This window comes from Hyperolius riggenbachi, chromosome 3 (assembly GCF_040937935.1).
Source record: "Hyperolius riggenbachi isolate aHypRig1 chromosome 3, aHypRig1.pri, whole genome shotgun sequence".
NCBI classification, from domain to species: domain Eukaryota; kingdom Metazoa; phylum Chordata; class Amphibia; order Anura; family Hyperoliidae; genus Hyperolius; species Hyperolius riggenbachi.
The window spans coordinates 249,439,893-249,455,734 of record NC_090648.1 but is presented as its reverse complement, the minus strand read 5'-3'; the positions used below and the strand labels follow the sequence as shown (position 1 = coordinate 249,455,734).

Sequence of the window (15,842 nt, the reverse complement as noted above, 5' to 3'; positions counted from 1 at the left end):
GCCACATGGTCCTCTGGCTGGCTTGATCAGGTGATGGTACACAGGGGAGGACTGAGGTCCGCTTGCTGGCAATGTGCTTTTGATGAAGCTGATTCAGGGCTGTGGCAATGCCTGCCCCCTCTGAATTACCAATCAACTACAGTTCAAGTCCTTAGAGAGAGATTCAGGTTTTAACTCATACAACGCTGTAACTCAAAACCGATAAATGTCACAGTGGCGCTGATAACAGATTAATATTACTCAGATGATGACAATTCCTATGACATCAGACTTGATCAGGGTAGGGGGTCCAGTTCCTGAGAAGTTTAATAACTTGGTTGTAGAGGCCCCTTGCCCCTCTATCCTGGTATCAAAAGATTCAGCCCGACTACAAATCCAATGATACCGCTCTTATAACTATCCTATTTACGGTACTCCGTAAATATACAAAAAATCATAACTCCATGCTTTCCTAATCTGCCTTGGCCTGTACACACTGAAAAACGCAGGCAAAAACGCAAGCGCATGCGTTTTTAAAGTGCCTGTAGTTTTAAAAACGCATGCGCTTTTGCCTGCGTTTTTTGTGCGTTTGCGTTTTTCTTGTAATTGCTGATTGGCTAAAGAATCCTTTGTTTTTTTTCTAGTTTACATTTCAACAGGAATCAGGACATTGCAGAGTCTTCTGGGATGCTGACTTCTGAAAAACGCAGGCAAAAACGCAAGCGCATGCGTTTTTAATGCGTTTTTCATGCGCTGCGCTTAAAAAAGCGCAGCAGGCACTGCGTTTGCATTTTTTTAAAAACGCATCGCACCAGTGTGTACAAGTCATCACGATTTTCATTCTTTTTCAAAAGACCTTGCGTTTTTAAAAACGCAACGCAAGCGCAGCAGTGTGTACAGGCCCTAAATGGCTCCGGGAAGTCTGAGCCCTGGCTGGGAAAGCTTCCTCTAGCTGAACAATCTTTTGGTGTTTTTAAGCCGCATCTACACACGTAGATGCGGCCGCGATGTTCCTTATCAATCGAGCCGCTGATAAGCAGGGACAAGCGGGGAATCGAATGCGGCGCACGCGCGGCGGGCACGCAGAAGAGGCGATCCGGCGGCTAATCGAGCCGCCGGATTGCAGCCTCATCTACCCGTGTAGATGAGGCTTTACACCTCTGGCTAATTAACATCTAAGCATGAGATCTGTGAAGGCCCAGATCCTAGTCATATGCTAATTACAAATCACAGGTCTTTTCAGTGAGCATACTTGCTCTTATGAAAAAAAACTCGCTCAGAGGAAGAGACTCCAGGTTGCTACAGGTAGCCCCTACACAACCATTCCAGATTCTATCGATGTTAATCGCAATCGATGCAGAGAATCGATTGCGATCGCATTTTCTTCACGGGCGGACGCAACCGTCCATGACAATGAGGCTTTAGGGTAGTTTCACACTGGGGCATTGCACATCCTGGAAAAAAAGGATTGAGTGGAAAGGTTGCATTTTGCGTTGGGTGCCTGATGTGATGCATACAGTAGATAAAAAGTATGCTTCCCTGCAGCTGTAAAGGTGACTGTTGTCCAGTAATGCACAGCATGCTTTGCGTTATTTTGTTGCATCTCACTGCTAACGCACGTTACAGTTTAATGGCATCTCGTTTTTCATGCAACTGTATTGTCAAATGAAATGTCTGTGTGACTGTAGACTTAAAGTACCCCTAACCTGAAAGGCTAAGTTGTGGAATAAAGCCCATGGTGGGCTATATTACCTTATTCTCAATGTGACCACACTGCTCGTTGTTATCGGTGGTCCCTCCATGACCTGGGTGGCTGTAGTTTTTGGGGGACTGGAAGTTACTATGGGTGGTGCAGAGCACTTCTAAACTGCTGAAGTGCAAGTTCAGGACTGCGCCAGTTCAGTGAAAGAAAGTGCTCACTTCCACTGTGCTCACATGATTCGGGAACTGTGCCTGCACAGTTCTCCTCCTTGTGCTGTTCCGCCTGTGTTAAACTGAAAGATCCAGTGGTAGAGGAACGGGGTGACCCACAAGACAACTACCAGTGCCATCCCATTGAGAATAAGGTAACCTAGCCCACCATGTGCTTTATTCCTTAATTTAGCACTCAGATCAGGGGTATTTTAACCACTTGCCGACCGCCTTCAGCCCATCGGCGGCGGCAAAGTGTGGGCCCAAACGACTGCAATACGCCCATCGGCGGCGCTGCCGATGGGCGTGTTTAGCCGGCGATCTCGTCACTGGTGACGCGATCGCCGGCAAGAGGCTCCGCCCACCCGTCGCGTCAACCCGCCGGCCGTTCGAAAGCGCTGGCGGGTTGTTAACCCATAGATCGCCGCATACAAAGCATATTATACAGGCTGCCTCCTGCCCCAGTGATCGAGGGACAACCGGGACAGGCTGCAGCCCCCCCCGGGTAAGCACACAAACCCACTGATCTGATCGCCCACAGCACCCCTCAGACCCCTGTTTGCACCCAATCACCCCCCTAATCACCCAACAATCACTCCCTGTCACTATCTGTCAATGCAATTTTTTTATTAGGTCCTAAACTGCCCCCGGGGGCTCCTGGTCACCCCCCACCCCTCAGAACCTCCCAGACCCCCCCCCCCCCCCCCGTGTACTGTATACATCTATTCTTCCCTGTAATCACCCACTGATCACCTATCAATCACCACCTGTCACTACCACCCATCAGATCAGACCCTAACCTGCCCCTTTCGGGTACCTGATCACCCGCCCGCACCCTCAGATTACCCGCACACCCGCCCTCAGATCGCCTCCGAAAGTGCATTGTTTACATCTATTCTCCCCTCTAATAACTCTTGATCACCCATCAATCACCCAGTCACCACCTGTTACTGCTAACCATCAGATCAGACCCTCATCTGCCCCTTGCGGGCACCCAGTTACCCGCCCACACCTTCAGATTGCCCTCAGACCCCCCCCCCCCCCCTTATCACCTCCCCAGTGCATTATTTACATCTGTTCTCCCCTCTAATCACCCACTGATTACCCATCAGTCACCCCCTGTCACTGCTACCCATCAGATCGGACCCTCCTCTGCCCCTTGCGGGCACCTGATCGCCCGCCCACACCCTCAGATCGCCCTCAAACCCGCCCTCAGATCACCTCCCAAGTGCATTGTTTACATCTGTTCTCCCTTCTAATCACCCATCAATCACCTCCGTCACTATCTGTCAACGCTATTTTTTTCGATTAGGTCCTAAACTGCCCCCTGGGGGCTCCTGATCACCCCTCCTCCCGTGTACTGTATACATCTATCCTCCCCTGTAATCACCCACTGATCACCTGTCAATCACCCATCAATCACCTGTCACTGCCACCCATCAGGTCAGACCCTAACCTGCCCCTTGCGGGCACCTGATCAACCCACCCACACCCTCAGATCGCCCGCAAACCCGCCCTCTGATCACCTCCCAAGTGCATTGTTTACATCTGTCCCCCCCCCCCCCCTAATCACCCACTGATTACCCATCAATCACCCCTGTCACTGCTACCCATCAGATCAGACCCTCATCTGCCCCTTGTGGGCACCCAATCACCCGCCCATGCCCTCAGACCCCCCTGATCACCTCCCCAGTGCATTGCTTGCATCTCTTTCCCCCCCCCCCTCTAATCCCTGAGACACCCATCAATCATCTCCTGTCACCCCCTAGCACACCTACCCATCAGATCAGGCCCTAATCTGCCCCCTGTGGGCTCCTGATCACTCGACCAAACCCTCAGACCCCTTCCGATCACCTCCCCAGTGCATTGATTGCATCTATTCTCCTCTCTAATCACCCACTTAGACATCCATCAATCACTTCCTGTCACCCCCTAGCACCCCTATTCATCAGATCAGGCCTTAATCTGCCCCCTGCGGGCTTCTGATCACCCGGCCAAACCCTCACCTGCCCCACCGCAGTGACAACAATTTTTTTTTTCCCTGGTCACTGCTGGTCTCTACGACTGAATTGTGGTTGAGACCAACCGTTATGCCACACAATATGCAACCGCCAATCCAAAAAGCTACCATGCCCAGCCTTTTCTGTGGAAACCACTCCACTCCAAGTTTCCGACCGTAACATTTTTTTGGGGGCCTTCTCCTTAACATGGGTCTAGTCAAAAAGATAGTATTGCAGTCTTATTGGTCTACGCACCCAATATATCACATGCCCATGTTCTCTGCTGCCATGTCCAGGTCACGATCTGAGAACATCCTGCACTTTAGTGCCAATACAACCTGTCATCTAAGAGGCCACCCTGCTTATGACCGATTCCAAAAAATTCGGCCCCTCATGGACCACCTGTCATCAAAATTTGCAGATGCTTATACCGCTGAACAGTCATTTTGAGGCATTTGGTAGTATTTCTCAAAATGACCTGTGAAATCCTAAAGGTACTCATTGAACTTTGGGCCCCTTAGCGCAGTTAGGGTGCAAAAAAGTGCCACACGTGGTATCGCCGTACTCGGGAGAAGTAGTACAATGTGTTTTGGGGTGTATTTTTACACATACCCATGCTGGGTGGGAGAAATAACTCTGTAAATGGACAATTGTGTGTAAAAAAAAAAAAAAAAAAAAAAAATCAGGATTGTCATTTACAGAGATATTTCTCCCACCCAGCATCGGTATGTGTAAAAAATACACCCGAAAACACATTATACTACTGAGTACGGCAATACCACGTGTGGCACTTTTTTGCAGCCTAACTGCGCTAAGGGGCCCAAAGTCCAATGAGCACCTTTAGGCTTTACAAGGGTGCTTACAAATTAGCACTCCCCCAAAATGCGAGGACAGTAAACACACCCCACAAATGACCCCATTTTGGAAAGTAGACACTTCAAGGTATTCAGAGAGGGGCATGGTGAGTCAGTGGCAGATTTCAGTTTTTTTTTTTTTTTTTTTGTCGCAAGTTAGAAGAAATGGAAACTTTTTTTTTTTTTTTTTGTCACAAAGTGTCATTTTCTGCTTACTTGTGACAAAAAATATCTTCTATGAACTCGCCATGCCTCTCAGTGAATACTTTGGGATGTCTTCTTTACAAAATGGGGTCATTTGGGGGGTATTTATACTATCCTGGAATTCTAGCCCCTCATGAAACATGGCAGGGGGTCAGAAAAGTCATAGATGCTTGAAAATGGGAAAATTCACTTTTTGCACCATAGTTTGTAAATGCTATAACTTTTTTACCCAAACCAATAAATATACACTGAATGGGTTTTTTTTTAATTTTTTTTTATCAAAAACATGTTTGTCCACATTTTTCGCGCTGCATGTATACAGAAATTTTACTTTATTTGATAAATGTCAGCACAGAAAGTAAAAAAAATCATTTTTTTGCCAAAATTCATGTCTTTTTTTTGATGAATATAATAAAAAGTAAATGCTGCAGATTCTCGCACGGCCACATCCGCCCGCAGCCACGCCCCATCTTCTCCATTGACTGAAGATGCGGAAGTGATAAGGGGGGCGGAAGTGATGCGATGCGTCTAGGTAACCACATTCGCATCACTTTGTAATGAAAACCGGCGCTAAGGGCTAGTTCACAGTGCTAAGGGCGCTAAGGGCTAGTTCACAGTGATCAGTTTGGTGCTCATTCAGTTCTATATAGGCCTGCTCACATCTCTGCAATGTAACAGATTGCGTTGTCTATGTCCAGTCTCCATTACAGTTCATACACATTTAACACTTGCATTATGCAACTGACCACTGTGAATCCAGCCTAAGGTTTAATTTAGTGGATCCGAATAAATTAAAAAGGCAGTTGCAAAGACAGTACTAAATAATAATGCAGCTGGAAGTTCCACTAAGGCAGGACATGTGGTTATCTTATTTTTGCAGAAGGGACTATGGTACTTTCCAGAATTGTTTGGGAGGCTGTTGGGCTGTGCGTGCAACACCAGCAGACACGTTCAATGCAACCTGAATGAAGCTCAGATTATTAAGTTACACAGTACTGTACATGTTTAAAAGTATCTGTATACATTAATGATGCATACTGGTAAACAGAAATACAGATTGCCCAGCAAGCTCATGGTGAACCAGAACTCCTAGGCGTGTGTAAGGAGCTGAGGGCTCTTTCACATCAGCTAACACGTGCACGAACCTGATTTCGTGCACGTGTTATGGATCGCGGCATGTCGTCGGGAAGTTTCCCCTCACCCGAGGGGAGACTGCTGACGCCCGACACTTAATAGCTCCAGATGCGTTACAACGTAACGCTCTGGGACGCTTTGTCTAATGTGAAAGGTAACTTGAAAGTCAATAATTCCATGTTACCGTGCTTACCGCATTGTAGGAGCCATCCAAGAAAACGGACTGATCAGCTCCTTGTGTGAAAGGGCCCCAAAAAGCACTTTTGCTAAAACAGAAAGTTTGCCTTTGCAATTACTGTATTCAGGTTGGAGTGAGTATATGAGGTGTCCCACAATGCATCACTGCCAGATATATACATTGTTGTGCTGTGGTAGTGTAATTTTTGTTAGGAACTTTGAGAGAATTGCAGTTGGGAAAGTATGCAGAATATGCCTAAACAGAGAAAGTCACTTTTCCTTTAAAAGAATGAAAATGCAGAGAATATTTACTACCGTTATCATAATTTGGGCCTTTTGGCTTAATTAGAGACCAAAACAATAGGGTGACAGCAAAAAGAGAATAATCACTGACCTAGATTACTGAGGCAGGACAGTTTCTTATGACTCATCCTGTGTCCTTAAATGCCCTGATACTTTGAGGTTAGCATAAGGTCACCAATGACACAGGGAAGTTGTGTTATCCTGCTTCTGCTTAGTTTAAGTTACATTAGGAATGGGCTGTGTTTAGCGCAGAGAATGCATTTTTATGTTTAATTTAAAACCTTGTAAATATAGCTCCAAATTATGCTTTGCAATGATTTTTGTTGAAACTCACTCAGAAAATGAAATGGTAGAACTCCCCGTGGGAGTATTGACAGTGTTTTTATTTTTGAAGGAAATCCTTTTTTTTGCGGCTAGTGACTTTGGAGCACTTTATATTTGTGTATACCATGATGGAATCTTGCTTTGTTAGGTCTGAGGCTTCTGATTTGATAAAGGTGCTGCTGGATTGTTAGGCGTGTTGCTGCAGCAGTGTGTATGCTGCTTCTAGGAGGATTGCAGGTATCACAAAGCCTAGCTCTCGCACAATAAAGGCCTCTCTGTGCTTTGCTGCATTAAAGGCAGCGGCTGAAATTTAAGGTGCTCTGGCACAAATCCTGATTATATGAACAACATTCTTATAGCAGTTCCTACACACAACTCCTTCCCTCTTTTCTTTTCTTATGGCTTTTCCCCTCAATGTGTTTCTGATTGTAGGAGAAATTGGGAGGGTCTAATCTAGCATTACATTTATTTCTGTTTTGAAAAGGCTGCATACCTTCATGTCATTTAAACAAAGCCTGTGCTAATACACAAAGGACTGTATATTTTTGAACATTTGCCAACGTTTGCTCTTCTATTCAAATTGCTTTTTCCTTTTTATGTAGAAGCTTGGAGGATTATGGCAGGCTATTTAAATCTCATTTACTTTTTCTTTTTTCTTTTTTCCCAAAAAGGCATTCATACCTTATTGATGAAAACTAATTTTAAGCACATATGTTTAAATATATTTAATGGTGTATTGTGCATAAAAAAAGTATGTATGTTTATCCACTGTAAAAACCTGCATTACTGCATTGGAACCAACTGCTTCTCAGTAGATGGAAAAGCTTCATAGGTATATCATTGCATCACAATGGATTTGAGGTTCGTAATGGAGTGTGCCGTTTGGGTAAGCATCCTTACTTGCCTACAGGGTGCTGCTTCTCAGCCCCCCAGTCTGTACGGGATCTGCCATATTTTGCAGACAAAGGCTGCAGCTGCCGATTTTTCAGCTTCCCAGCAGTGGTGCACACGCCACGATGCATGTTCTTGCATCCCCAGACTACAGCACATCCATAGACTACATCTCCTGGGAGCCAGAGGATCAGCACCCCATAGGTAAGTAAGGACATTCACCCCAACCTGCACTTCCAACCGCTCGCTCGCTCCATTACCAACATCCCCCCCCCCCCCCTCAATTAATGAAACAAATTTGGCCCTAGAGCTTAGTTCTCTTAAAATGGATAAGTCAGAATCTCCTGAAGCTGCATTTGATTGGTCTGTTTTCAATCTGCATACCAATTGTAACCACATTTGCAATACACTGACCATCTCTAGTAAGGATGGTATGTGTTCAGACGGGTCATACTTAAAGGGGAAATATGGGGAAAATTATGTCATTCCAATATCCAGGGCTGTGGAGTCTGTACAAAAATCATCCGACTTCTCAGTTTATGAAACCTCCGACTCCAGGTATCCAAAACTCAACAAACCTGCCAATATCTTTGTTTAATAGAGAACATACTTGGGGGGGGGGGGGGGGTGGGGGGAGTTTGTATTGGGCCAGTTTCACACCACCAAGTGTCCGGAACTCGTCGGCTATACACTCCCAATCAAGTAAATGTGCTTGTTTAGCATCACGCAATTACCATCGATTACCGCCGTTTGCCCAAACATGGTGTTCTGATCCCAATGTACCGTGTCGTTTCAGGCAACCCTAGAAGCCGCATGTAGCTTCTAGGGTCGATCCACTGCCGCGACTTCATGTCCCCCTTGCGGGGACAAAAACTGTCGACGCGACGCCGACAATCGGCGCAGGAAGCGCGGGGCCGCCCCCGACTGTGACGACGCAGGATGGAAGGTCAGAGGACCGCCACCATTTTGACAGCTGACCTCCAGTCTGGGTTAATCTACTCAGATTAACCTAGAGATGTCAAACTCCAGTCCTCTTTTTATCTTTTTTTTTTTTTTTTTCCCCCATTGTGCATACATTGTTCCTTGATTCAGCTTTCAAATAATTTTGATGTTACATTTTAAAGTGTATATGTTGTCCCACATTGTTTTATGTTGTACCACAAAAACCTAAAATAAAAATATTTTCAAAAGAAAAAGTTGTTACCTAAGCAGCCTCGTCCCATAAAGCCGTCCTGTAGACCCTGCATCACTCGCTATCCGACAATGTTTACTATGGAGATCCGCTTTAATGTGTGCCAGAACCATACCTACATGGTTTTGGTTGCGATAAGGAAGCACTATTGAGGACTGTGTGTAAAGGGTGTTTGTCATGTCCATTCACATGAGCGACTTAAAATAGAGCATGTCACTGATCAGTTGTGTGTTCACTTAGAAATGCATAGATGTATTGAAGAATTTGGTTTTAATCATTTTTATTGATTTTCAAAAAAAAGGTAACAAGAAATGTTGTCTATGCCCATAAACAGGAACAAATATAACCATATGAACAATTGTTTAAATAGGTGGACAAAGTGTCGACATCGGAGTACAAAATGCACAATTCCAACTATCTAAACAGAAAAAGTGATAATGGGAGAGCCAATTTCAATGGGATCTTTGGGAATATAATGTACCCAACAGATCCGGTAAATCGAACAAAGGATAATGTGATAATGGGAGGCACATTACAATGCTTCTGTGAAAGGGGTAGTCACTCACCCACTCATATAACCTTAAGGGTTATATTCACACTTGCGTTTGCAAAATGCCAGCGATTTTAATTCACGCAGAAAAATCACTGAACACTGGCGATTTTTCCGCAATCGCTTTTAGCGCTGCTATAGCACTGAAACGCGATTGCCGGGAAATCGCCTGAAAATGGTGCAGGTGACGCGTTTGCGATTATCGCAAGTCGCCCAAGTAAGAACGGGCCCATAGGGTTTTATTACACTAGCGCTTTTTAAAAGCGCTAGAGTTTGAGCATTTTGCCAAAATTGCGGCAAAACACTCTAGTGTGAATGGGCCCTAAAGGCTGGGTGAGGACAGACCCCTTAATCTATAACCTATGGGAGCTTGTGAGATCCAGCCACCAGAGTGGCTTGGGAGTGCTAATTATTCATAGGTGTGTAGGAAGTTGGAGGGGGAGACGTTGTTTTTTTCCATAGTGTGATTGTGTAGGGCTATTAATTCTTTTATATTTGTCCAATTCATAGGAATAGACGGCAGGGCTGTGGAGTCGGAGTCGTGGAGTCAGGCAATTTTGGGTGCCTGGAGTCGGAGTCGGGAAAAAATGCACCGACTCCTAATGAATTTGTAACTGTAATTAAAATAGAAAATATGATAAAATGTTCTATTTCTCAGATAATAGTCATTAAAAATAATTTTTATATACAGTAATAGCTGTGCTTAGTCCACAAAAATGAAATAAACCAATCAAAATTAGTTACTTGTGCTGCTTCAATAAAGCAGTCCTCGTATTTTTAAGGTCAGATATACATATCTGATTGTGACTGTATATATGATGTGTACACAGGAATCGCGTATATATACTAAATAACATCTATGCTGTAAGAATAAAGCCTGATGTGTAGCTGTGTCACTAATAGAGATGGTCAACGAGATGGAAATAATTCTGCATTGATGCTGATTTATGCAAATGTACGCACTCCCTTTGCTGATGAAATCAAATAATTTGATATGTTATTAAAATTTGGTTTGGTGACTACAAATTAAAGGGTAACTGAGACGGATGAAAAGTAAAGTTTTATACATACCTGGAGCTTCCTCCAGCCCCCTTCAGGCTAATCAGTCCCTCGCTGTCCTCCACCACCCGGAACTTCTGCTGAGTCCTGATAATTCAGCCAGTCAGCGCTGTCCAGCCGCATGCCGCTCCCACAGCCAGGAACATTCTGCACCTGCGCAATAGTGCTGCACAGGTGTAGTATGCTCCTGGCGGCGGAGTGTGTGCATGCGCACTACGCCTGACTGGCTCAAGTACCTGGACTCATAGCAGAAGATCCAGGTTGTGGAGGAGGACAACAAGGGACTGATTATCCTGAAGGCGGCTGGAGGAAGCCCCAGGTATGTATAAAACTTTAATTTAATCTGTCTCAGGTTTACTTTGTTACACAGTAGTACTATACTCTACATATGCACTCCCCACAGAGCTGCAGGGAATCCACTGAGAATGCTGTGCACATTGAACACAGAGGTGTTGTCTGTTTACAATCTCCTCCTCCCCCTGCAGAGTACCTGCACATCATTCTTACATGTACCCACACTTACATTGCCTAGGGCCTGATAGATGTTCTTTGTTCCGGTTTGTACCGTTTACAAGTACTCTTACCAAGGACTAGTTTTAGTCTAAAGGGAATAAATATAGTAGTCTACATATCCTTCTCACTTCAGTTGTCTTGTAAAATTCCTAAGCGTTGGCAGTTAAGAGACGAATTTCATGTTACATACTTTTAATCAACAAAATTGTAATTTGCAAATTAGAGGAGTCGGAGTCGTGGAGTCGGTGGAATCCTAAACTGAGGAGTCTGAGTCGGTGGATTTTTGGACCGACTCCACAACCCTGATAGACGGTGTGTAAACTGTGTGAACACGAGCAAGTAAAGTTTCTGAGCGGAGCAAAGGGCCATAAGTAGTTAGCGGTATGTCATGGTAGCTTTAAGTGCTCTTAACTTAAAGGAATACTATCGATTCACATTTTTTTTTTCAATTGACACAGGAATTGTTTGGAAAGTGCTGCTAAGTACTGGTGTATACATTTTAGTAGCAACTTCTTTGTTTACTGTTTAGCAAAATACATTCAAAGTTTACTGACGCCAAAACTGACGGCTGACTGAGCCATGAGGAGAGGGGAAATTCCCCTCACACTTGATAAGTTAACTCTATGTGTAGCTGTGTGTGTGACAGAGAGAGAGACAGGACACAGGAGCTGCAGCTGTTGGGAGCTCTGTTTCTGACTGAAGTGTCTGAAGAGAGCAGAGGAAATGTAACTAATTGTAACAGCTTTTTCATATTGTTTTTGCTTTCAGAGTTTGATATGTTTGATATTTGCTTTCTGTAGTCTGATATGCAACTCTGGCTGTGCATTGAACCAGACAACCCTTCTGCTATTGATTTGTCCCAATATAGCTAAATCCTACCCTCAATAAATTACAGCTTTTGCCTCTGATATTTACCATGAAAAGTAGGAAAATGTTTACACAGCTACTTAGACATTATTTGTACATTGTCATTTTAGAACACTTGAGTATCGATAGTATTCCTTTAATTACTAAGCTCAGGACCATATTTGGCCATGGGTGCCAGGTGTAGAGCATCCCCTGAAGCAGTTAGGTGGCATACATTTTAAATCGCCGCAGGAAGACTTGGGCGCAGGATACAGCCAGTATATGACTGATCCTGCTTTTGCACAAGTCCGGGCCGTGTTAATTACTATTCCCCTTCCAGGCCGCCATGGATGGTGGGGAATGATATAATTCGGCTTCCAGCTATTGCTGGAGGCCAAATTATTGTGTTTTAAAAGCAACTTTAGCTCCGTCTTCTGACGGCGCCGATGTTACTCACTGAGCGCCACTATAGATCACTATAGATGTAATTCCTATTATAGTCTATGGTGGCGCCAAATCTTCCTGCGCTGAAAAGGACTGCTCAGGTTAGGTGATCTAGTTCTATTGAATTTGGCAAACCTGATATTGAAGAATTTGACTTATTGGGCATGTGTTATAGCTACTTCTGAAATGGGAGGGCACTGGACCTGCTTTAAATTTGCTGGAGTTTGGATTTAATTTTTGCCAAGCTGACATTGTTCGTCATAAATATGACATTTATTGTTTATATTTTGTTGTCTAGGTTAATCCGAAAAGAAGATTTAAGGTTTATCAACTAAGCTACTAAAACGGAAGAATTTATTTATCTCGTGAATATGTCTGTCCGGGAATCCTTCAATCCAGAGAGCTATGAGCTTGACAAGAGCTTCCGCCTGACTCGCTTTGCAGAGCTCAAAGGCACTGGTTGTAAAGTTCCTCAAGATGTTTTGCAGAAATTGCTGGAGTCTTTGCAGGACAATCATTTCCAGGAAGATGAGCAATTCCTTGGGGCAGTTATGCCAAGGCTGGGTGAGTGCATGTTTACTGTGGGAAGTTTACATTTTTTTTTCCTTCAATATCTATGCAATGTAAAGTGACATAAGCTGCCTCTTAACTCTGAGGCAAATACGCTCCACATTTGTGTATTATGGTCTTCCAAGTGTTTTACAGCCCCTAATGTGATAATTGGCCAATTTTCCTATTACATGTACTACAGTGTTCTCCCCAGAGCCTTTTAACTGGGCGGAGCGCCCGGCTGGTGGTCAGTCCCCGCCCGGCTGCTGTGATCACTATCACTAATCCCTGTCTACGGCATATTTGCCGTCCTCCACACTCATTCAGCACAAGTGCGCAGCGGCTGTGGCATTGGAGCTGGCCGCTGTCACTCTGATACAATCTCCGCCCTCCTCCTCAGCTCCTGACATTACAAGCCAGACCGCGGGAGCTTTGAAGAGGTTGGGTGCACACAGAGAAAGAGCCGAGAGAACGTGGGCTTGCTGTATTCCCTCTGAGTCACTGATCTGCCTGAGTAGTGCAGAGAACGGCTCTCCTCGGCCTCCTATCTTCCCATCATGCAGGACATTTCCCAGCACGTGCCCCAGCCTCCCCCGATCAGAGGACCAGAGCACATAGAGAACAGTGTGTTGCAGCGGCAGCGCTCGTTCATGCCGGGGAGAGCAGCAGCAGGGCAGATGGTTATCTGATAGCAGTAAAGGTGCCCCAGCAATGGAATCCTTGTGACTCAGCTGCCGTCTCTCAAGACAGGTATTAGTAAACTTTACAGCTACTACTGTTTCCCTTCCCCCACTGCTCTGGCCGGAGAGGTTACATACAGTAGCTAGCTGTCCTGGGCATCAGTCTGCAGACTTCCTGCAGTGTGCTGTGCAGTGTGCACTCACATTTTCTTTTCTGCATTAGTCTGTTTCTCACTCTCCCTCTTTACACATTTCCCTCTGTCTCTCTCACACACTTTCTCCCTCTTTTTTTTTCTTTCCCCTTTCCCAGTTTTCACACACACTCTCTCTGTCCCTCAAAGACAATCTATCTTCCTCCCAGACTCACACCTATTCCTCTTCCCTTCAGTTTGTATTCACCTTTTTCTACTCAACCCCCCCTCTGTCCTCTATATACTGTATTTCCTGTAAACAGTATGTATGTCTGCTTACCAGTAATTGATTTTGTTTAAGGGTAGAAGCCACAGCAGAATCCCCCAAGCACTTTTATGTTCCTTTGTAGTGCATGCTGTTTAGCATAGACAAACAACAAGCATGTCTACACTGGGTTTACTACTACTATGTCAGCCAAAATTATTGTGAGACTTTTTGAATGAATTAACAAAACAGTCTGTAGGGATGTGTGGTTTTGGCCCTAAATTAGTCACCCTGTCCACAGCCCCTTTCTGGTATTAATCCGGCTTTGGCAGCACTTTATCTGATTGCCCATCAAAACAGCACCACTCAGTGCAAGATGCCTCTTTCTCCATTAGCATCATTTAGTGTAATCCTCTACCCCTATCAGCAGTGGCTAGCATGACTACCTCACCAGGTAACAACCAGCGTGCCCCACCTACTCTTCTCCCCAGCAAGCAGCACCCAGCATGATCCTCCCTCTCCATTCTCACCTAGTAGTAGCAGACAACATCACCCTCCTTCCCCACCCATGGTGACCTTAAAGGGAACCAGAGAGGAAGGATAGGGAAAAATAGGAAAAGGTTTTATACATACCTGGGGCTTCCTCCAGCCCCATAAGCCTGGATCGCTCCCACGCCGCAATCCTCCGCTTCCTGTATCGCCGGTACCGGGCCCCGTCACTTCCGGCAGACGCGACCAATTGTCCGCATCACAGGGGCTCCCTCCATACCCTTACGCATGCGGCTGCGCAGTTTGCAGCCGCACGCGTAGGTATATGGAGTGACCCCCTGTGATGCAGACAATTGGCCGCGTCCGCCGGCCGACTCGCGGAAATGACAAGACCTGGTACCGGCAGATCCAGGTAGCGGAGGATGTGGCGTGCAAGCGATCCAGGCTTATGGGGCTGGAGGAAGCCCCAGGTGTATAAAACCTTTCCCCCAACGTCTCTGGTTCCCTTTAATTTCCCACCCGGCTACTTTTTCATGCCACCCGGCTGGAAAAAAAATCCTGGGGAGAACACTGTACTATGAGAGATTACCTGTACATAGTATTCAAAATCTGTTTGGCCTGAAACAAATGTGTGTATGCACCCTTAGGTTATTCTCATCCCTTTACCCGCTGTCATTTTACTCCAGTGTGAGAGGAGATGTGGTAAGATTTTAGGGCAGCCTTATCCCAATTTCATCCCCATCAGCATACCTCCCAATGTTTGTTGTAGCATGGAAAAAGGGACACTAAGACCTCCCCCCCTGCCACACCTTTAGCCACGTTCCAATTTTCCATGTGGTGCACCACCTTGCCTCCTATACAGTTCCCTGGCTTTCCTCTCCTATACAGTTCCCTGGTGTCTAGTAGGGATTGTGTATGAGGTACAAATAAGTTTGAGTTGATGTAGCATTATGCACATTTTGTATGCAGGTTAATGGAGCTTGAAAATTAACCAATCAAATCCTGCTTATTTGCAACTCATTGACCATCCCTAGTGTCTAGTGGCCCTACTCCCCGACTCCCCCCTTCCCCCCCCCCCCCCATCCCTATACAGTTTTCTGTTGTCTAGTGGTTGCCCCCCCCCCCTTTCTACCATAGAGTTCCCTGATGTATATTGGTTCACCCCAAGTCAGTCCCCTGCGTAATTAGCTTCACTGGTGTTTAGTGGCCCTCTGTCCTGTGCTCCCCCAGCCCAGTATATGCAGCAGAGTATACGCACAGCAGTAGCCGTGCTTCTTCAGTAACAAGTTTTTAGGTTGTTAAGGCCCTAAAAAGTATGTTGGCAGAGATGATATGCCTGGTATGTTG

At 45.4% G+C, this 15,842-nt stretch overlaps 1 protein-coding gene across 3 annotated transcripts in view; it reads left to right on the top strand.

Annotated features, from left to right (window-relative positions):
- SEPHS1 (selenophosphate synthetase 1) overlaps positions 1-15,842 on the top strand; it is a 109,188-nt gene that overhangs the window by 15,754 nt on the left and 77,592 nt on the right. For all 3 annotated transcript variants that reach the window (XM_068272665.1, XM_068272664.1, XM_068272666.1), the window contains exon 2: positions 12,680-12,945. In XM_068272665.1, coding sequence (XP_068128766.1) covers positions 12,753-12,945 — 193 coding nt within the window. In that variant the 5' untranslated portion in view covers positions 12,680-12,752. The remainder of the gene's footprint in view (positions 1-12,679; positions 12,946-15,842) is intronic.